The sequence below is a fragment of the Scyliorhinus torazame genome, chromosome 6 (genome assembly GCF_047496885.1).
Source record: "Scyliorhinus torazame isolate Kashiwa2021f chromosome 6, sScyTor2.1, whole genome shotgun sequence".
NCBI lineage: Eukaryota > Metazoa > Chordata > Chondrichthyes > Carcharhiniformes > Scyliorhinidae > Scyliorhinus > Scyliorhinus torazame.
This window is the reverse complement of record NC_092712.1, coordinates 146887985-146910327: the sequence shown is the minus strand read 5'-3', so window position 1 is coordinate 146910327 and position 22343 is coordinate 146887985. Positions and strand designations below refer to the sequence as shown.

The following is a 22343-nucleotide window of genomic DNA, read 5'->3' as shown; positions in this document are numbered from 1 at the left end:
TTTCGGCAGGTTCTGCTATAACAGAATGCCATTTGGCATCATCTCGGCATCCGAGGTCTTTCACGGGATCATGGAACAGATGATGGAGGGCATCGAAGGGGTGCGCGTCTACGTGAACGACGTCATCATCTGGTCCACCACACCACAGGAGCACATCAATCGTCTCCAGCGCGTCTTTGCGCACATACGGGAAAACAGCCTGCACCTCAACCGAGCCAAGTGTTCTTTCGGCCAAACCGAGCTGAAGTTTCTGGGGACGACATTTCCCGGTCAGGGGTCTGTCCGGATGCAGACAAGGTGAGCGCCATTACAGCCATGCCACAGCCGGCAGACAAGAAAGCAGTGCTCCGCTTCCTAGGATGGTCAACTTCCTGGGGAAGTTCATTCCCAATCTTGCCTCCCACTTGACGGCTCTGCGCCACCTAGTCAAGAAGTCCACGGAGTTCCAGTGACTGCCCGCACACCAGAAGGAATGGGAGGAGCTCAAAATTAAGCTCACCACAGCCCCGGTATTGGCGTTTTTCGACACATCTCATGACTCTAAAATTTTGACTGATGCCAGCCAGTCCGGCATTGGGGCGGTACTCCTACAATGGCATGACACAGTGTCATGGGCCCCGGTCGCCTATGCCTCGCGGGCCATGACCCCCACAGAACAGTGCTACGCGCAGATCGAAAAAGAGTGCCTGGGTTTGATAACCGGAATAGCCAAGTTCCATGACTACATGTATGGTCTCCCCCAGTTTACCGTTGAGACTGACCATCGCCCCCTGGTCAGCATCATACATAAGGATCTGAACGAGATGACACCTCGCCTCCAGCGCATCCTACTTAAACTCAGGAGGTATGACTTCCAACTGGTCTACGCCCCGGGAAAGGACCTTATCATTGCGGATGCCCTATCTAGAGCAGTGAGCACACCGCCCTTTCGGAGGGGTTCGTCTGTCAGGTCGAAGCGCAGGTGGCCTTCACATCGGCAAATCTGCCAGCTGACGACTCCAGCCTGGCCCGTATTCGCCGGGAGACTGCAGCTGACCCCCTTCTACAACGGGTGGTGCGCCACATGATGAGAGGGTGGCTCAAAGGACAGTGCCCGCAGTTGTACAATGTCCGAGACGACTTGGCGTCATTGATGGTGTCCTCCTAAAGCTGGACCGGATTGTGATTCCGCACAGCATGCACAAGCTGGTCCTCGACCAACTACACGAAGGCCATCTGGGGATTGAGAAGTGCAGATGGAGGGCCCGAGAGGCGGTATACTGGCCGGGCATCAGTGATGACATTGCCAATATGGTGCTCAACTGCCCCACCTGCCAAAGGTTTCAACCGGCGCAACCTCCTGAGACGCTTCAGCACCATGAGCTGGTGACGTCCCCCTGGGCGAAGGTGGGTGTGGACCTTTTTCACGCGCTTGGCAGGGACTATGTAATCGCCATCGATTTCTTTGTAAACTATCCAGAGGTCATACGCCTGCACGATTTGACATTGTCCGCTGTCATAAGGGCCTGCAAAGACACCTTCGCTCGCCATGGCATTCCGATTACTGTCATGTCGGACAATGGGCCCTATTTTGCCAGCCAGGAATGGTCGCCCTTTGCTGCTTCGTATGGCTTCACACACGTGACGTCCAGCCCTCTGCATCCCCAGTCCAATGGAAAGGCGGAGAAGGGCGTTCACATCGTCAAACGGCTCCTCTGCAAGGCTGCTGCTGTCGGATCGGATTTCTGCCTAGCCCTGCTGGCCTATCACTCGGCCCCACTAGCCACTGGCCTCTCACCAGCCCAGTTGTTGATGGGTCGCACCCTCAGGACCACTGTGCCTTCCATTCTGGTACCCACAACCAACCATGCTCCGGTATGCCAGAAGATGGCATATGACACACGGGGAACTGATCTTCCCGCCCTGGCGCCTGGAGACGACGTCCGCATCCACCTACCAGAAGGTGGCTGGTCAGCACCTGCCGAAGTTCTCCGCGCGTGGCTCCCCGCTCATTCCTGGTTCACATGCCTGATGGATCCATTTGCAGGCGCAATCGCCGGGCTCTTCGCTTACCTCCATGCTCGCTACGGGAACTTACACCGGTACCACGCCCTCCTGTTGTTCCTGATGTCGACTTCGTGGAGCTTCCTGCCACCATGCCCCTTCCGTCGTCGCCCGTGGTCAGGCACATTCCTCAGCCAGTGGTTCCTGACCCACCCTTGAAGCGGTCAACCCAAATTCGTCGCCGACCTACTAGACTGGACTTATGAGCCTGTTTGTACATTGAACTCATAATACCACTGTGTTAATATGTTTCTGTTCTTCCTTGTCGTTACAGGAGTTTGTTTTGTCGTTCAACATTTCCCCATCCTTTTTTAATGGTACAACCTCGTTGCTATGTCGCACCCGACATCGCCCCTTGTATATAGTTTAGCCCTATGTACATGCTGTAGATATTGCACACACACACATTCAGCTGCACTCAGTACACATCTCTATTTATAACCACATAGGCACATGTTCTTGTAAAAAAGGGGGGGATGTCATGATATTCAGGTAAACATCATGGTGCAAACAGACATACATACTGATGGACAGATCAACGGACCAATCAACACACACACAACACCACAGCCAATCACAGGCAAGAGCATACATATTACAAAACAGGGAACACGACACTTCTCGTTCATTCCAGCAGGAGACAGCTCAGGCCACAGAGCTCACAGCAAGCCACTCAGACATCCACCATGTGCTGAGTGCCACTCCAAGATAGTGTTAGGAATAGGTCCACAGATTAAAGGGTTATGATCAAACCTCAGTAACCAGTTTACCACTGTAAATATATGTTAGTAATAAAACTGAGTTGTAACATTCGCAACCGTGTTGGTTCGTCTGTGTAGCAGAGCACCCAACACATCACCTTCCCCTACAGCCTGACAACACGGCTGTACTAATCCCCCCCCCCCCCCCCACAGACTCTTATGGGGATAATTGGTTTTGAAAACCTATTGTTATTCATTGGAATGAATCCTGTAGCAGTTCTGCTCTGTTTTTTTGGCCCATTTCAAGTCTTTCACATTCTCTCTTCCTTCCTTCCATTTCATCTGCTCTTTTAAGATTGCTCCTTTCCTGCATGACGCAGGCAATGCCAGAATTTCCAAATTATTTCTTATTTCCTCCTCACCTGCATTCAGTCCAATCTGAAAGAAACATCAGGCAATGATGTTGGAGACCCATGGAGGGCAAAATTAACTCTGGTGCTCCAGATACAAATTTCCCCCTCAAAGCACCTGCCCTGGATGATGGCATCACCAAACAAGTTTCAATAAATAAGGCTCTTGAGCTTATTTATTCTGATGTTTACAAAATGCTTTTATTGCAATTAACCCATTGCAGTATTTAACCGTTTCAGAATGAAAGCAATGTCTTGGGGAAAAGATTGAAATTATGGGCGAGATCTAACCAGAAAATATCCGTTCTGTGCGGAATTAGCAGGATCATTTCTGGCACTTCTGTCAGGAACGACCCTGTTACCTAATGGCACTCTGTCACTATTTCAGGTACCAGCGGGGAAGGCCCCCACCTCCCCCACCCCCCCAGGCCGCAGTTAGCATTACTGAGGAATTCCAACGAGCAACCCCCGGACTGCTCCTACTCACCTGTTGGGGGTCCCCAAACCTCCCCGCACTCCACCACATACCGGCAGGGCACCCCCGGTTTCGATCCCTGGTGTGGGCTAAATGCCACCTTGGCACTGCCAACCTGGCATGCTGCCAGTTGCCAGCCTGGGAGTGCCACCTGGACACCGTGGCTGAAACCCAGGTGGCACTGCCAGGATGCCAGACTGGCAGTGCCAAGGTGCCTGGATGGCACCAGCAGGGCCAGGATGCCAGCCTGGCCAGAGGCAGACCACCTGCGGGCCTCCGATCACCTGTGTACCCCCCCCCCCACCCCCCCCCCCCCCCAAGTCCGGTACACTTGGTCCCCATTTGTGGGGACTAATACCAACTGGTGCTCGGTTGGAGTCTCCTTGGTCAGGCCGATAGATGCCGGTTAGCCATGCCATCTGGTGTCAGCATGGCTAAGTGGGCTTTTAAACTCAATTAACCACGGGAGAGTGGGCTCTGCCGATTGTGGGTAGGACCCAGGTTACGATGTCTCGCGAGATTTGGTTAGATCTCGCGCGGTGTAGCGACCGTCGGGAGTCCCAGCGGAGGCCTCTTCAAGGACCTACCCGATGGGTCCTGCCCTGATTAAGGCAGGACGCGATCGGTCAATCTCCCCCTTTAATTTTAAAGTATTTAAAGTACCAAGAGAAATAGGAACATTGGAACATGCGTAGGCCATTCAACCCCTTGAGACTGCTTCGCAATTCACTGAGATCATGGCTGATCTGTGGCTTAACTCCATGTACTTGCCTTTGGCCTCTGTTCCTTACTACCATTGCTTAACAATATTGTATCTATCTCAGATTTAAAATTAACAACTGATCAAACATTAATTGCCATTTGTGGAAGAAAGTTCCAAGTCTCTACCACGCTTTGAGTGTCGAAGTGCTCCTTACATCTCTCCTGAATGGTTTGACCCTAATTTTTAGACTAGTTCTAGAATCTCATGGTGCGGGCATGGTCGGTGCCTGGGGTGCTCAGATGTGCGGGGGGATGGATGGGGGGGGGGGGACATGCGGGGGAAGAGCCCGCAGTGCCACCACGTAGTCCATTGGACCTGGTTGGGAACAGGGATTTGCACATTGTTAACCTGTCAGCCTTTCACCCCCTGCAGACAATGGATATTGGAATTCAACCAGCAACGTGGCCTTCCTGCTAGTCGCGCAGCCCTGGGGGATGCCTTGCGGCTGTACGAGCTGGAGCTGCTCAAGGAGGAGGAAGCTGCAGCAGCGGAGCGTGCAGCAGCGGAACATACTGCAGACGAACAGGTGGCAGCTGTCCAGGCCGAGGAGGAGGAGGTGCCAAGGAGTCGTTGCATGAGGCCTCTTGTGTACCAGCCGTGCCTGTCATTCAAGGACCTGCCAGACCGGGCATATTGTCGGAACTCCGGCTGAGCAGAAAGACAGTGCGGCATACCTGCCAGATCATGGCACAACTGGCACCACAGCGGTATGGGGGAGGACACACGCTCTCGGTGTCTATCATGGTGACGGTCGCCATGAATCACAGGCCCTTCCAGGTGCCAAGTGAGGACCTGTCCGGGATCTCACACACCTCGGTGCACAGGTGCATGTATGCCATCACAGAGGCCCTGTCTTCCCAGGTGGCTCAATATATCCACTACCAGGATGCGCAGGCAGCGGATTTTTCCACCATCGACGGGATGGCCCGGGTCGAAGGGGTGATCGACGGGATGCATGACCCCCTACGAGGACCTGCAGATGGTAGGCCGCTCGACAGAAACTGAAAGGGGTTTCACTCGATGAACGTGCAGCTAATATGTGGCCATCTGCTGCACATCATACATGTCTGCGTCTGATACCTAGGCAGTGTGCACGACGCCTTCATCCTGGCACTCTTTGACGATTCCTGACATGTTCAAGATGCCCCCTCCGGCTGGGGGATTGGCTCCAGGTGACAGGGGTTATCCGCTGTGATCGTGGCTGATCCGGAGGCCACAGACCGACATGGAGACCAGCTACAATGACGCCCATACAACGGTTAGGTCCGTGATCGAGCGGTGCTTTGGCCTCCTGAAGATACGGTGCAGGAGCCTGCACCGTTCTGAAGGGGCCATCCAGTATGATGCTGAGAGGGTCACCCGCATCATGGCACAGCAGAAGGATGATGTGCTAGAGGAGGTGGAGGAACGCCAGGCCTCGTCCAATAAGGAGGATGCAGGGGAGGGGGAGGATGGGCAGGACATGCGACCCAGGCAGGCACAGGAGGTCACACGACGTGTGTGCGAGGGCCAACGTGCACGGGATTCTCTGATCGCGTCCAGGTTCACCAAATGAGGAGGAGAGGAAACTGGCCAGGACACCGCATCCCATCCTCACACCCCCTCAACCCCCCACACCCTCCCAGCCTCCCAGCCAGCCTCCGGCCAAACCCCTACCTGCAAAGCCCTCCTAGATATATGCCTGACACATTACGGGGTGTGGGTCCCGGGTTGGCAGTAACAACGGGTCTGGTCCATGGGATGGAGGATCTTGACAACCCGCTCTGCGATGAGCTCTGGTGCTTCGCGTTGTATGACATTGTCTGACTCCTGCCCACGGTAGCACTTTCCACTGTCCACCTGGGTGGTCCCTACATGCAAGCTGGCCATTCCACCACATGGTCCCATCGGATCCCTGGGTGATGATGGTGGTGGGGACGGCTGGGGAGAGGGGGTGGGCAGGGGGGAGAGTGGGAGCATGGGCCTCCCATAATGTCCACCCATTCTGTCCCCGCACCCCCTCTCTGGTCAGTCCAGTCTAGCCCACCCCTCACACCCATCTGTCAGAGCACTGAGGCAGGTTGCAATGGTGGTAACATGTGTTTAATGTGACAACATATATTCAGATATGTAACCGAGCCCCTATAACTCTGCACCCATGGCTACTTAACTGGTGTCTAACTTTCTGGCTTTACGAGCCCTAATGCTACGTATAGGTGGATCCCCAGGCAATAGAGCAGGAGTGGAGGCGGCCTGCTGTGATTCCCACCCTCTGACCTGGGTCCCCATTGGCAGGATTCTTCTGCGGCGACCAGACCTGGATGGGCCCGGCTGCTGCTTGGGCATCCCAGGTAGCGAGGTGCCACCTGTTCCACCTGCTGTCCATCAGATGCGCCAGGGGCAGGAGAGGGGAGTCCGAGGTTCTGCGGTGTTCCGGTATCTTCCCTTCGGGAGTCACCTACACAGGCCCCATCACCTCCTCCTCCCTTGGGTTGCACGATGGTCCCTGTGCTACTTCATTGGATGGGAGTGCTAAGGGAGCTAACCATTGAGGCTGCTCCGCAAACTGACGGTGCCAGTCCTGAAGACCCGCTCTGGTCTCGACAGGGTCCGCACGCTCGTGGCCATGGAGCACCATGGGGTGGACCATCTCCAGCTGGGACTGCGCCATATCCCTCTGGGACTGGGCCATCTCCTTCTATGTTTGCGCCATGTCGTAATGCCACCGATGTTCTAAGCCATGGCCAGCCCTGCACAGGATGCCCCAGGCCTTGGACATGCTGATCCACCAGAGCCACCTGGACATTGCTGTGGCGCTCCTCAGCATGGCACAGTCACAGCAGGTCAATGCTGAGAACTGCGGCGGCATTGCCCAGGCACTGGCCAACGTAGTGCAGATACAAAGGCAGATGGCCCAGTCACTGGCTGATGTGACACAGACCCACATGATGGTAGCACACGATGTGATGCAGTCCCAGACGGAGATGGTCCACTCCCTGTGCTCCATGGCCGCCAGCGTGCAGACCCTGGTCGAGACCAGAGCGGGTCTCCAGGAATGGTAGTGCTAGGTGACAGGTAGGCCTCAGGGGATGGCTCCGCTCACACCCCCGTCCCATGGAGTAGCCCAGGGGTCATCGGGCACCCTGAAGGAGGATGAGGTGATGGGGCCCGTGCCGGTGACTCCCGCAGGGGAGGTGCCGGAACACCGCAGTACCTCGGACTCCACCACCCCCCGCTCCTCCAGTCCCTGGTGCACCTGGTGGGCTGCGGTCGGGCACATCCAGGCCAGGTCAACCCAGGAGACGTGCACCAATTGGGACGCTTGTCGCAGGGCAGGAGTCACGGCATGCCACCTCCATTCCAGCTGTACCGTCTGGGGAACCACCTAGGCGTATTGTTAGGGCCCATAAGGCCAGAATGTTAGACACGTTAATTTGGCACAATTACAGGGCACAGCTTAGCTATAGGGGCTAGGGCACAGATCTGTAAATATTTGTTCAAATATTTGTGCAAAACACTTGTTACCACCTTTACAAACTGCCTTGGTGCTCTGTTTGATGGGTCTTTAGAGTGGGCTGGTCTGGGCAAGCCAGGGGTGGGTGCGGGGGGTGGGGGGGTCGGTGTAACTAGTGCAGGCAATATGGTTGGACCGTGTTCCCCCCACCCCCCGAAATATACCTTCCCCAGCATTCTCACCCCAGGGATTCGGTGCGATGAGATGGAATGGCCAGCCCACATGCTGGGATCACTGAGGTGTATGGTGCAACAGTGGGCATGAGTCAGACGTTGTCATACGATGCGGAGCACCAGAGCTCATCGCAGTGTGGGTTGACATCAACCTCCATTCCATGGACCACACCCACTGTTACTGCCAACCCAGGGCCCCACCTCTTGGCACTACAGGTATGTATAACGGAGGGTGTGTGCAAGTGGGGGATTTGGTGGGGTGGGAAGTGAGGGGATGTGGGTTTGAGTTGTTGTGTCAGTGTCCCTGGCGTAGAAATTGAGGGTGACCGTACTCACTCATACTCCCACTGTGCCAGGTGTGCCATGATATGACAGATGTGTCACACTGTCTCTCTGTTCAGCCGGAAACTTCGACGGCATGCCCAGTCCGGCAGGTCCTCGAATGTCAGACATTGCCAGTGCACATGAGGCCTCATGCGGCGCCTCCTTGGCACCTCCCCCTCCTCGGTCTGTTGGGCGGCCAGCCCATAAGCCTGTGCGGCTACCGCCTGCCCCTCTGCAGCCCGCTCCTCTTCTGAAGCTTCCCCCTCCCCTTCGAAGGAATCCCGCTCATACGGCCGCAGGGCATCCCGTAGAGCTATGGTGATCACTACAGTGATCACCACGGTGGCCACCATTGCTGGTCGAACTCCAAGCGCCATTGTCTGCAGGGTGGTATGTATTAGGGGTCATGTGGGACTGTGAAGCCGTGATGCTATTGGCTGACAGATCCCGGGTCCTGGTTGGCTGTTGACTCCTGGCTCCGCCCCGAAGGCGGAGTATAAGAACCCGAGCTTCTCCCCGCCGTTTCATTCTGTTGCTGAACTGCTGGGGACAAGTCTCGCTTAATAAAGCCTCATCGACTTCATCACTACTCGTCTCTCTCATAAGTCATTGTGCGCTACAATTTATTCAGCGAGCTTAAAGGACTATGGAGCTCCGGATCGCCCCAGAATGCCTGCGGATCAGCCCCCACGCAGCGAACTCGGCAGCAGTATTTAAACACTGGCAAGCATGTTTTGAAGGCTACCTCCGAACGGCCCCCGGCCGGATCACAAAAGACCAGAAAATGCAGGTCCTGCATTCGAGGGTAAGCCCGGAAATTTACCCTCTCATAGAAGACGCAGAGGATTTCCCGAAGGCGCTCGCATTACTGAAGAGCATCTACGTTCGCCCCGTGAACCAGGTCTACGCGCGCTACCAACTCGCAATGAGACGGCAAAGTCCCGGAGAATCGCTAGAAGAATTCTACGCCGTGCTGCTAATTTTGGGACGGGGCTGCAGCTGCCCACTGGTGAACGCGATCGAACACACGGACATGCTAATTCCCGATGCGTTTGTGGCAGGTATGAACTCTCCCCAAATCCGCCAAAGACTTTTAGAAAGAGAGTCGTTAGGACTCTCAGAGGCACGGGCCCTTGCAGCTTCCCTAGATGTGGCCTCGCAAAACATCCGCGCCTAAGGCCCCGACCGCGCGGCAGCCCCTTCGCGACAAACCCCCCCCCCCCCCCCTCACAGGCTTGCGCGGTTAAAGCGCCAGACCATCCCGGGGGGGCCCGCTGCTATTTCTGCGGGCAAGCGAAACACCCCCGGCAGCGCTGCCCGGCCCGCGCAGCTATTTGTAAAAGCTGCGGCAAGAAGGGCCATTACGCGGCAGTGTGCCGGTCCCGGGGGGTCGCCGCAATCCCCGGAGAAGAACGAGCCCAGCATAGCCCAAACGCTCCCCAACCCCCCCAGCGCCCCATGTGCGACCCGCGGGCGCCGCCATTTTGGGTCCTGGGCACCACGAGGGGAAGATGGGCGCCGCCATCTTGTGACCCCCCCAGCCACGTGCGATTCATGGGGGCGGCCATTTTGTCCACCCCCGACCACGTGCGATCCATGGGGGCGGCCATTTTGTCCACCCCCGGCCGCGTGCGATTCATGGACGCCGCCATCTTGGATGACAACAAAGGACCCCAGCATCGACGGCTCCACGGGGTCCGAAGAAGATGCCGCGACACTACGATCACGACTGGCTTCGGTGACTCTGGATCAATCACGGCCCCGGACGCTCCAGACGACGACAACAACGGTGCTGATCAACGGACACAAGACATCATGCTTGATCGACTCTGGGAGCACCGAAAGTTTCATTCACCCAGACACGGTAAGACGCTGTTTTCTGACCATCCATCCAAGTACGCAAAAGATTTCCCTAGCTGCAGGATCCCACTCCGTAGAGATCAAAGGGTTCTTCTGCATTGCGAACCTAACGGTGCAAGGGAGGGAGTTTAAAAACTACAGGCTCTACGTCCTTCCCCAACTCTGCGCGCCCACATTACTGGGATTAGATTTCCAGTGTAACCTGCAGAGCCTAACATTTCAATTCGGTGGCCCAATACCCCCACTCACTATCTGCGGCCTCGCAACTCTCAAGGTTGAACTGCCGTCCTTGTTTGCAAACCTCACCCCAGATTGCAAACCCGTTGCCACTAGGAGCAGACGGTACAGCGCCCAGGACCGGACATTTATTCGGTCTGATGTCCAGCGGTTGCTGAAGGAAGGCATAATCCAGGCCAGCAATAGTCCCTGGAGAGCCCAGGTGGTAGTAGTAAAGACCGGGGAGAAGCAAAGGATGGTCATAGACTATAGCCAGACCATCAACAGGTACACACAGCTAGATGCGTACCCTCTCCCCCGCATATCCGACATAGTAAATCGGATTGCCCAGTATAAGGTTTTCTCCACCGTGGACCTCAAGTCCGCCTACCACCAGCTCCCCATCCGCCCAGGTGACCGCAAGGACACAGCCTTCGAGGCAGACGGGCGTCTATACCACTTCCTAAGGGTCCCATTTGGTGTCACGAACGGGGTCTCGATCTTCCAACGGGAGATGGACCGAATGGTTGACCAGCACGGGTTGCAGGCCACGTTCCCGTATCTCGACAACGTAACCATCTGCGGCCACGATCAGCAGGACCACGACGCCAACCTCCAAAAATTCCTCCAGACCGCTAACGCCTTGAACCTCACATGCAACGAGGAAAAGTGCGTTTTTAGCACAAACCGATTGGCCATCCTGGGATACGTAGTGCGCAATGGGATAATAGGCCCCGACCCCGAACGCATGCGCCCCCTTATGGAATTTCCCCTCCCCCATTGCTCCAAAGCCCTGAAACGTTGCCTGGGGTTCTTTTCATATTACGCCCAGTGGGTCCCCCAGTATGCAGACAAGGCCCGCCCGCTAATACAGACCACTACCTTCCCCCTGTCGACAGAGGCTCACCAGGCCTTCAGCCGCATCAAAGCGGATATCACAAAGGCCACGATGCGCGCCATCGACGAGTCCCTCCCCTTCCAGGTCGAGAGCGACGCATCTGACGTAGCTCTGGCGGCCACCCTTAACCAAGCGGGCAGACCCGTGGCCTTTTTCTCCCGAACCCTCCACGCCTCAGAAATCCGCCACTCCTCAGTGGAAAAGGAAGCCCAAGCCATAGTGGAAGCTGTGCGACATTGGAGGCATTACCTGGCCAGCAGGAGATTCACTCTCCTCACCGACCAACGGTCGGTAGCCTTCATGTTCGATAATGCACAGCGGGGCAAAATTAAAAATGACAAGATCTTAAGGTGGAGGATCGAGCTCTCCACCTTCAACTACGAGATCTTGTACCATCCCGGAAAGCTGAACGAGCCGTCCGATGCCCTATCCCACGGCACATGTGCCAAAGCACAAATAGACCGTCTCCAAGCCCTCCACGAGGACCTCTGCCACCCGGGGGTCACTCGGTTCTACCATTTCATAAAGTCCCGCAACCTCCCCTACTCTGTGGAGGAGGTCCGTACAGTCACCAGGAACTGCCACATCTGCGCGGAGTGCAAACCGCACTTTTTCAGGCCGGATAGAGCCCACCTGATCAAGGCTTCCCGCCCCTTTGAACGCCTCAGTCTGGATTTCAAAGGGCCCCTCCCCTCCACCAACCGCAACGCATACTTCCTGAACGTGGTGGACGAGTACTCTTGTTTCCCCTTCGCCATCCCCTGCCCCGACATGACAGCGGCCACAGTCATTGGCACCCTTGCCACGAGTCGAGCAGGCGGTCTGGTCTTCCTCGTCGATCGCCTCAGCCCCGGTGGTGGTGCAGGTGCTTGTTCAGGCGTTGTCGTCTCCGGGAGCGTTTCGGTGTTCGTTCCTGTTTCACTCCTGGGCGGGCACGGGAGGACCCTTGGCACCATATTCACACTGTTCGGTTGCCCCGCATATATCCATAGCGACAGGGGGTCCTCCTTCATGAGTGACAAGCTGCGCCAGTTCCTGCTCAGCAAGGGCATAGCCTCGAGCAGGACGACCAGCTACAACCCCCGGGGGAACGGACAAGTAGAGAGGGAGAACGGCACGGTCTGGAAGACCGTCCTGCTGGCCCTACGGTCCAGGGATCTCCCAGTTTCCCGGTGGCAGGAGGTACTCCCGGATGCTCTCCACTCCATCCGGTCGCTGCTGTGTACCACCACTAACCAAACGCCTCATGAGCGCCTCCTTGTCTTCCCCAGGAAGTCCTCCTCCGGAACGTCGCTGCCGACCTGGCTGGCGGCCCCAGGGCCCATCTTGCTCCGGAAACATGTGCGGGCGCACAAATCGGACCCGTTGGTCGAGAGGGTTCATCTTCTCCACGCGAACCTGCAGTCCGCCTACGTGGCGTACCCCGACGGCCGACAGGACACGGTCTCCCTGCGGGACCTGGCGCCCGCCGGCAACACACACACACCCCCGACACCGATCATCCCCTCCCTACCACCGGCGCACCCCGCGACCGCCCCCTTCCCGGGAGGATCGGTCCTCCTCCCGTGCCCGCCCAGGAGTGAAACAGGAACGAACACCGAAACGCTCCCGGAGACGACAACGCCTGAACAAGCACCTGCACCACCACCGGGGCTGAGGCGATCGACGAGGAAGACCAGACCGCCTGCTCGACTCGTGGCATCGGCGTGACACCAAGAATGTTGTTGGACTGTAACAAAAAAAAAAAAAAAAATTTCTTACTAATATTGTAAATAGTTTCACAAACCTGGGCACCGCCCCAGTTCCTTGGGAGGGGGGTCACCTCGGCCGCACGTCCTGTTCCCACCTCCCCCCCCCCCCCACACAACGGCCCTGGCAGGGGCTCCCCCACCCCAGCCACCATGACAGTTTCACGATTTTTGAAACCACAAGTGAATTGCGCTGTCGGGAACTCGGCCCATCGGAGGAGGAGAATCGCGGAGGCCTCGGAGAATATGGGATCAGGCCCGCTAACGATACGCCAATGGCGTTTAAACGGCAGGTGGCCTGCGTCGCATTTACATCATTTTTGGGGTGCCGGAGAATCACAATTTGACGTCAAACTAGCGCCTATCGCGCTTTTAGCGTCGGAGCCTATTCTCTACCCAATAGCGTTTCGCGATTTCTATGTCAGCCAACGGAGAATCCCGCCCCTTGTCTCAGAAACGGAGAATCCCGCCCTATGTTCTCCCACTGAAGAATTGCACCCATTTTATGGTCCCCCTGGGAGCACAAAGCGGGATACAATTCAATATCCCTTTCCATGCAAATTTATGCATTGCGAGGAATATGAGGGTTTCCCAAGGGAAGCCTGCTATTGGACCACCATTTCAGCAGTCGGCCCGTTAGCGAAGATCCCCCCCCCCCCCCCCGCCGCACCACAAACCATTTGCGAACTCCCCCATGGACCGCAAATCAGCCCTCTACCCCCAGATTGCCTTGGTGTCGTCCCCCTTCCTCCAAGTATGAGGGTGACCTAACTCGCACCCCACCCAGGAAGGCCTGTAAAAGGTAGACCCCCCCAAGGGACCCTTGTTATAAAAAGGTCCTCCCTGGGACACCTGCTATAGCACCCCCCCCCCCCCCCCCCAGTGAAATCTGTAATCTGGATACCCACCCCAGGAACACCTGCAATAGGGAGACCTCATGGGATACCAGCAATAGGAGACACCACCCAGGGACTCCTACAATAGGGAGACCCCCGAGGATCCCTGCAATAGGGAGACCCCCCCATCAGTGATCCCCTACCAAAGGGACACCCCCCACCGGGACCTCTCACCAAAGGGGCACGTCAGTTTCATTGTACTTAGGCAGTCTGCCTGCCATAGCCAAATAGTTGGATGATGTGGAGATTCTGACATTGGACTGGCGTGGGCACAATAAGAAGTCTTACAACACCAGGTTAAACTCCAACAGGTTTATTTGGAATCACTAACTTTCGGAGCGTAACTCCTTCATCAGGTGAGTGAAGAGGTGGGTTACAGAAACACATTAAGCCAATGATGCAAGATGACATTTTGAGTGTGAGTCTTTGCAGGTAATTAAGTCTTTACAGGTCCAGATGGTGTGACTGGAGTGAGGGATAATCACAGGTTAAAGAGGTGTGGATTGACTCATGCCAGGACAATAGGATTTTGCAAGCTAGAAGTAGTGAGAGATGTATGAGAGGAGCTTATGAATGGAGGGTGGCATGTGGCGCAGTGGCTAGCATGGGGAATGCGGCGCTGAGGACCCGGGTTCGAATCCCGGCCCTGGGTCACTGACCGTGTGGAGTTTGCACATTCCCCCCATGTCTACTTGGGTTTCACCCCCACAACCCAAAGATGTGCAGTTTGGGTGGATTGGTCACGCTAAATTCCCCTTAATTGGAAAGAAAATGATTGGGTACTCTAAATTAAAAAAAAAAACATGAACTTGAATGGAAAGCCTTGGTCTTGCTTGCTAGGGATTGCTGACACGTGATTGTTATGAGTGTGAAACATTGAGCAGCATGAGGTTGATGGTACAGTGGGTCAGAGATGCCATGTGAAGATGCTTTTGTTATATTGCCATTCTTGGTAATATGTTGTATTCTTTGTCCTTTCTTCCAGAATGATCTGATGTGCTGTTGACAAGGAATATACCAATCAAAAGATTGAAACAAAACTAATTTATTATAATACTATTAATTAAATGAAGTTCGCACACTCTACTGAGCTACAGATAATAATTAAGTAATATTGAATCTGTCTTACAGTACTCAATAATCTAAATAGTCACTAACTACGCTATGATCGACTTAAATACAGAGAAGTGGTGGCGCCGTCTAGTGTTTGATTTACACAGAGATGTAATTATTAACCCTTCACTAACCTGACTATATACATATCATTACAGCCTTCACTGATCATGATCACACATACGAGTACTATTGTCAGGTCTTCTGTACAAGATTCCTTTCGTTGACCACTTTTGCTACTTGTTCCCATTGTCTTTGGTGGGTGTTTCTTGAAGGCTTCCTGGTCTCCCATGGGAATATGGTCTCTCTCCGTCTGCTGACCACCATGTCTTAGTTTCAGGGTCTCATCCGTGAACTTGAAGCCCTCTCTCTTTCTTGGTGTACCATTTACATTTTTTCCAATTGCAGCTAATTGTAGTACTAGCAGTCGGCAGCAGGTTCTTTTCAGTTATTGCAGCTGCCCTTTAAATGGGATAGACTGCCTTTCAGTGCTGGAGGCTTGCTGGAACACTTGCTAGACTCACAATTTTTCAAAGTCATTGGGGCTGTCTCTGGAGCTCGATACGACCTGTACAGACCCGAAGGGTTTCGCCTGAATACAGCTTGGACGGAGTTCCTTGCCGGGTGATTTTCTAGTCCTGATGGGGAGGGTTCAAACTAACCTGGTGGGTGTTTGGGAAGCAACAGATAATATTAGAGAGAAAAAGTAAGGTGCACAGAATACTGGAAGAGATAAATAGCATTGGAATCAGCAATAGTAAATTAATAGGTGGGGTCAGAATAAAGGAAGGGGAAATGAAATCTAAATCAGGATTTCTGTGCTGCATGTGAATGCAGTGTCATTAATAAGATTGGAGAGTCACTTCCAGTTGCGGCTATGCAGAGCTAAGTCGCACGTTAGGCAGCTCCCGCAAAAAACGGACTTTTGGGCTCTTTTCAGGGCCCCCAACGGAATTTTTTCGACATTTCCCGCTGTGGGAAGGAGAGTACAATAGTTCTCCGACAGTATATGACTTTTACCGGGAGCGGAGCGACTAAAAAAGTGGTGGTGGACCCGAAGAAGGTGCAAGGGAAGAAGAACAAAATGGTGGCGGGCGGGGACCAGGCAGCGAGGATGCAGTGGGCACAGGAGCAAAAGGAGGGTATCCAGCGCTGCTTCAGAGAGATTAAAGCGGACCTCCTAGAGCCGATGAAGGCTTCTATCGATAAGCTGCTGGAGACACAGACGGCCCAGAGGGTGGCGATCTGCGAGGCCCGACAAAAGATCTCCGACAATGAGGACGAGATCTTAGGCCTGGCGGTAAAAGTGGAGTCGCACGAGGCGCTCCACAAGAAATGGCAGGAGCAGTTCGAGGGGATGGAGAATCGGCCGAGGCGGAAGAATCTGCAGATTCTGGGCCTCCCAGAGGGGCTGGAGGGGACGGCTGTGGGGGCCTATGTGGTCACCATGTTGAACTCGCTGATGGGAGCGGTGTCCTTCCAGGGGCCCCTGGAGCTGGAAGGGGCCCATAGAGTGCTGGCGAGGAGGCCCAAGGCTAACGAGCCTCCGCGGGCGGTGCTGGTGCGGTTTCATCGTTTCACTGATCGGGAGTGTGTGCTCAGGTGGGCCAAGAAGGAGAGGAGCAGCAGGTGGGAGAACGCGGAGGTTCGAATATACCAGGACTGGAGGGCGGAGGTGACGAAGAGGAGGGCTGGGTACAATCGAGCGAAGGCGGTGCTGCACAGGAAGGGGGTGAAGTTTGGCATGTTTCAGCTGGCGCGACTGTGGGTTACCTACAAGGACCAGCACCATTATTTTGAGTCTCCAGAGGAGGCGTGGACCTTTTTTCAGGACGAGAAGTTGGACACAGATTGAGGGTCGGGATGGGCGTTTGGGGATGGCGGTTGATATGTTACTTTTTGAGGGGGGAGTCCTTTGCTCTTGTTTTTTTCTTTCTGGTTGGGTGAGGGTGGTTAGGGTGGGTTGGGCACTGTTTTGGTTGGGTTGGTCGGGTGGGCTCTTGGAGGGTGGTAAGCAAATAGAACAGGGGTGGTGGCCGGCAGTGTGATGGGGCCCCGCGGGGGAGGGATCGAGTTGCTGCTGCTATGGTCAAGGGGGAGCTGGAGCGAGTGGGGGGGTCGAGACAGGGTCTGCCGCCGTGGGGAACGGGCCGGGCATGAGGTGCGGGCGCGTGGCTGGCCGAGGAGGGGTCATGGCTAGTTGGCGGGGGAGGGGGGCGGGTAGCCCCCTAATCCGGCTGATAACCTGGAATGTAAGGGGACTGAATGGGCCGGTTAAGCGGGCCCGCGTGTTCGCGCACCTGAAGGGGCTGAAGGCGGATGTGGTCATGCTCCAGGAGACACACCTGAAGGTGGCAGACCAGGTAAGATTGAGGAAAGGGTGGGTAGCTCGGGTGTTTCATTCGGGGCTGGATGCCAAAAATCGAGGGGTGGCGATCTTGGTGGGAAAGAAGGTGTCGTTCGAGGCGTCGAGCATTGTGGCAGACAATGGCGGTAGGTACGTAATGGTTAGTGGTAAGCTGCAGGGAGAGCAGGTGGTACTGGTCAATGTGTACGCCCCGAACTGGGACGATGTGGGTTTTATGCGGCGCATGTTGGGTCGGATCCCAGATATGGAAGTGGGGGGCCTGATAATGGGGGGAGACTTTAACACGGTGTTGGATCCGGCACTGGATCACTCCAGGTCTAGGATGGGTAGGACGCCGGTGGCGGCTAAGGTGCTGAGGGGGTTTATGGACCAGATGGGAGGGGTGGACCTTTGGAGATTTGCAAGGCCGGGGGCTAGGGAATTTTCATTCACCTCACACGTCCATCAGGCTTATTCCCAGATCGACTTTTTTATTTTGAGCAGGGCGCTGATAGCGAGAGTAGAGGATACTGAGTATTCGGCAATAGCCATTTCGGATCACTCCCCGCATTGGATGGACTTAGAACTGGGGGAGGAGAGGGACCAGCGCCCATTGTGGCGCTTGGAGGTGGGGCTGTTGGCGGACGAGGAGGTGAGTGAGCGGGTCCGAGAAAGCATAGAGAGGTACCTGGAGGCCAACGACAACGGGGAGGTCCGAGTGGGGATGGTATGGGAGGCACTGAAGGCGGTGGTTAGGTGAGAGCTGATCTCCATTAGGGCCCACAAGGAGAGGAGGGAGCAGAGGGAGAGGGAGAGGCTGGTGAGGGAAATGGTGAGGGTAGACAGGAGGTATGCGGAGGTGCCTGAGGAAGGACTGTTGAGGGAGAGGCGCAGGCTCCAGGCCGAATTCGACCTGGTGACCACCAGGAAGGCGGAGGTGCAGTGGAGGAAGGCCCAAGGGGCGATTTTTGAGTATGGGGAAAAGGCAAGTTGGATGCTGGCGCATCAGCTCCGGAAGCGGGTCGCAGCTAGGGAGATCGGGGGAGTTAAGGACAGGGGAGGGAGTGTGGTGCGGAGTGGGGTTGGCATCAATGGGGTCTTCAGGGACTTTTATGAGGAATTGTATCGGTCCGAGCCCCCACTGGAGGAAGGAGGGATGGGCCGCTATCTGGACCAATTATTGTTTCTGGAGGTGGAGGAGGGACTGGTGGCGGGATTGGGGGCCCCAATTGGGCTGGAGGAGCTGACCAAAGGGATAGGGAGCACGCAGGCGGGGAAGGCACCAGGGCCGGATGGTTTCCCGGTCGAATTTTACAAAAAATATATGGACCTGTTGGGCCCGTTGCTAGTTAGAACCTTCAATGAGGCAAGGGAGGGGGGGTTTTGCCCCCGACGATGTCCCGGGCACTGATCCCCTTGATCCTGAAGCGGGACAAGAATCCCCTGCAGTGTGGGTTTTGCAGGCCAATATCGCTGCTAAACGTAGATGCCAAGGTGCCGGCGAAGGTCTTAGCCACGAGGATTGAGGATTGTGTGCCGCAGGTCATCCACGAAGACCAGACGGGGTTCGTGAAGGGGAGGCAGTTGAACGTGAATGTGCGGAGGCTTCTGAACATTATCATGATGCCGGCAAGGGAGGGGGAGGCGGAGATAGTGGTGGCGATGGACGCTGAGAAAGCCTTCGATAGGGTAGAGTGGGGGTACCTGTGGGAGGTGCTGAAGAGGTTTGGGTTTGGGGAGGGGTTTGTCAGATGGGTCAGGCTGTTGTATGAGGTCCCGATGGCGAGTGTGGCCACGAACAGGAGGAGGTCTGAGTACTTTCGGTGCACCGAGGGACGAGGCAGGGGTGCCCCTGTCCCCCCTGCTCTTCGCACTGACGATTGAACCCCTGGCTATGGCACTGAGGGAGTCGAGGAACTGGAGGGGGTTGGTGCGGGGTGGGGAGGAGCATAGGGTGTCGCTCTATGCGGACGACTTGGTGCTATTTGTGGCGGACCCGGTGGGAGGAATGCCAGAGGTAATGAGGATCCTTAGGGAATTCGGGTACTGTTCCGGTGCCTCCCCGCGTTTATCCTGAAGGCCTTTTTTAGGTGGGTCAACAGGAGCATAATGGAGTTTGTGTAGGCGCGAGGGACTCCGAGGGTGAGAAGGGTGTTCCTGGAGTGGAGGAGAGATAGGGGGGGGGCTGGCGCTACACCAACCTCTGCGGGTACTACTGGGCCGCCAATGCGACAATGGTGCGCAAGTGGGTGATGGAGTGGGACTGGGCTGCATGGAGGAGGCTGGAGACGGTGTCCTGTGTGTGTACGAGTCTGGGGCGCTGGCAACGGCGCCGGTGCCGCTCCCTCCAAGGAGGTATACCACGCGCCCGGTAGTGGCAGCTGCCCTCAAAATCTGGGGGCAGTGGAGGCGGCACACAGGGGAAGTTGGGGCCTCGGTGTGGACCCCAATACGGGGGGAACCACTGGTTCATCCCAGGGAGAACAGATGGAGGGTTTTCGGGGTGGCACAGGGCAGGGATACGAAGGTTGGGAGACCTGTTTGTGGACGGGACGTTCGCGAGCCTGGGTGAGTTGGAGGAGAAGTATGGGCTCCCCCCCCGGGGAACACCTTCAGGTACTTACAGGTAAGGGCGTTTGCCAGGCAGCAGGTGGTGGAATTCCCGCGGCTGCTGCCACGCACAGTACAGGACAGGGTGCTCTCGTGGGGGTGGGTTGGAGTGGGGAAGATCTCGGAAATTTACCAGGTGATGCAGGAGGAGGAGGAGGCCTCGGTAGTGGAGTTGAAAGGTAAGTGGGAGGAGGAGTTGGGAGAGGAGATCGATGAGGGGACGTGGGCAAATGCCCTAGGGATGGTGAACTCTTCACCTTTGTGCGTGAGGCTCAGCCTCATACAGTTTAAGGTGCTGCACAGGGTATACATGACCCGGACAAGGATGAGCTGTTTTTTTGGGGGTGAGGACAGGTGTGTTAGGTGCTCAGGGAGCCCAGCAAACCACACCCAGAGGGTCGGTACAAGGGTTCTTCAGGCGGTGGCAATCGTTCTTAGACTTCCTGGCAGTACGGTAGACATTGGTCAATGGCAGCAGCAACTCGGGGGGGGGGGGGGGGGCGGGGGGGGGTTTACTTTATTTATGTTTATTTACACTGGGGGATCTGAGGGGGTGTATATATTTGCTATGTTGGCTCTGTGTTAAGTTGGGATGTTAATTTATTATCTTCGTACGGGGGGAGGAGGATATGGAGGGTTGTTTTTTGACTGTGTTTTGTATTTAACCCTGTTGGGTTCCTTTTTCATTTTGTTATTGATATTCCGTGAAAACCTTAATAAAAATTATTTTTTAAAAAATAAAATAAAATAAGATTGGAGAGTTACAGGCATAGATTGCCATGTGGAAATACAATGCTGTGTCTGTAACAGAGATCTGGCTGAAAGAAGGGCAGGACTTTGTGTTAAAAATTCCTGGATACAAGGTGTTCAGGAAAGAAACAAAGGAAAGAAAAGGTGAGGCCTGGCAATATTGGCAAAAGAGACCAATGCATTGCTGGAGGGAGAGGATGTTCTCTGCAGCAATGCGTTGGTGGAGAGAACATCACAGTCAAAGAGGGTGATATTGAATTTCAGGATGAAGCCGCAGCAGGGCTCTGTTCTGGGAGAGTTTGGATGACAGACAGACTGCAGCTGCGGTTTGCCTCTGTTATGGGTCTCCACAATATTTAAAGATGGCTTGAAGGCCTTACAGATGCAAAGCCCCGCCCCTTCCTCCTGACCCAGAGGTGACCCCTGACCTGGCCCCGTCCAGCACCACCCCCCCACCCACCCTCCCGAACAATCTCAAACCCCTGAAGCAACCCACTCACCTTACTCCGAGCACTGGGGCTACAGCTCTGCTGCCCTTGAGCTGCATGCTCATAAATGGAGATGGCTAATCACCTCCTCACTCCCCTCGACAGCCATTTCGCCACGTTCCCGTTTCTGTAAAGGAGTACGAAACGATGCCCACGTGACTTCTTGCTGGGAGTTGGGTGACTGCCGGGAAGGCGCTGCATTTGACTTCAATCTCGCCAATGAGATTGGAATGGCCGAAAATTAGGCTGAATTCGCTTCTTGCCATTTTTCGGTGAGATCCCAGTCTCGCCATCGAGAGTGGGCTGGGTGAATTGCAAAATGAAATATTGATTTGGCTTCTCCCATTATTCACCTGGTGCAACGGGATCGGTGCCAGTCACAACGAGATGGTTTAGGTTGGCTTTGGAAAAGGACAAAGAACGATCCAGAATTAGAGTACCTAAATGGTAGAAAGTCAACCTCAACAGGGTATCGTGAGTCAGATGGATTGGAAACAAAAGTTGGAAGGAGAAATGGTGTCTGAACAATGGGCTACCTTCAAAGATTAGATAATTGTAGAGGGGGAACAGAGGGACTTGGGTGTCTATGTATCTAAGTAATTGAAAGCGGCAGGACATGTTCAAGACAGTGATTAATAAAGTATCAGGTACCCAAGGCTTTATTTATAGGGGAATAAAGTATAAGAGCAAAGTGGTTATGGAAAACCTGTATGAAACGCTGATGCAGCATCAATTGAAGTATAAGTTCTGGGTGCCACACTTTAAGAAAGATGTGATGTGAAGGTGTTAAAGAGAGCTCAGAAAAGATTAAGGAGAATTGTTCCATGGATGAGGAACTTCAGTTATGTTGATGGATTGGAGAACATAGAACATACATAGAACATAGAAAATACAGCACAGAACAGGCCCTTCAGCCCACGATGTTGTGCCGAACCTTTGTCCTAGATTAATCATAGATTTTCATTGAATTTACAGTGCAGAAGGAGGCCATTCGGCCCTTTGAGTCTGCACCGGCTCTTGGTTAGAACTGTTTTT

General features: G+C 54.9%; 1 protein-coding gene across 2 annotated transcripts in view; it reads left to right on the top strand.

Moving 5' to 3' along the window:
- Nucleotides 1-22343, top strand: part of LOC140425744 (uncharacterized) — a 107253-nt gene that overhangs the window by 69141 nt on the left and 15769 nt on the right. The window contains exon 1 of one of the 2 annotated variants that reach the window (XM_072510198.1): nt 16073-16715. The exons of the other annotated variant lie outside the window; for it this stretch is intronic. Within the exon in view, the coding sequence (XP_072366299.1) occupies nt 16123-16715 (593 nt within the window). The 5' untranslated portion in view covers nt 16073-16122. Of the gene's footprint in view, nt 1-16072; nt 16716-22343 lie in introns of those variants that run through there. 2 annotated transcript variants of the gene reach the window in all.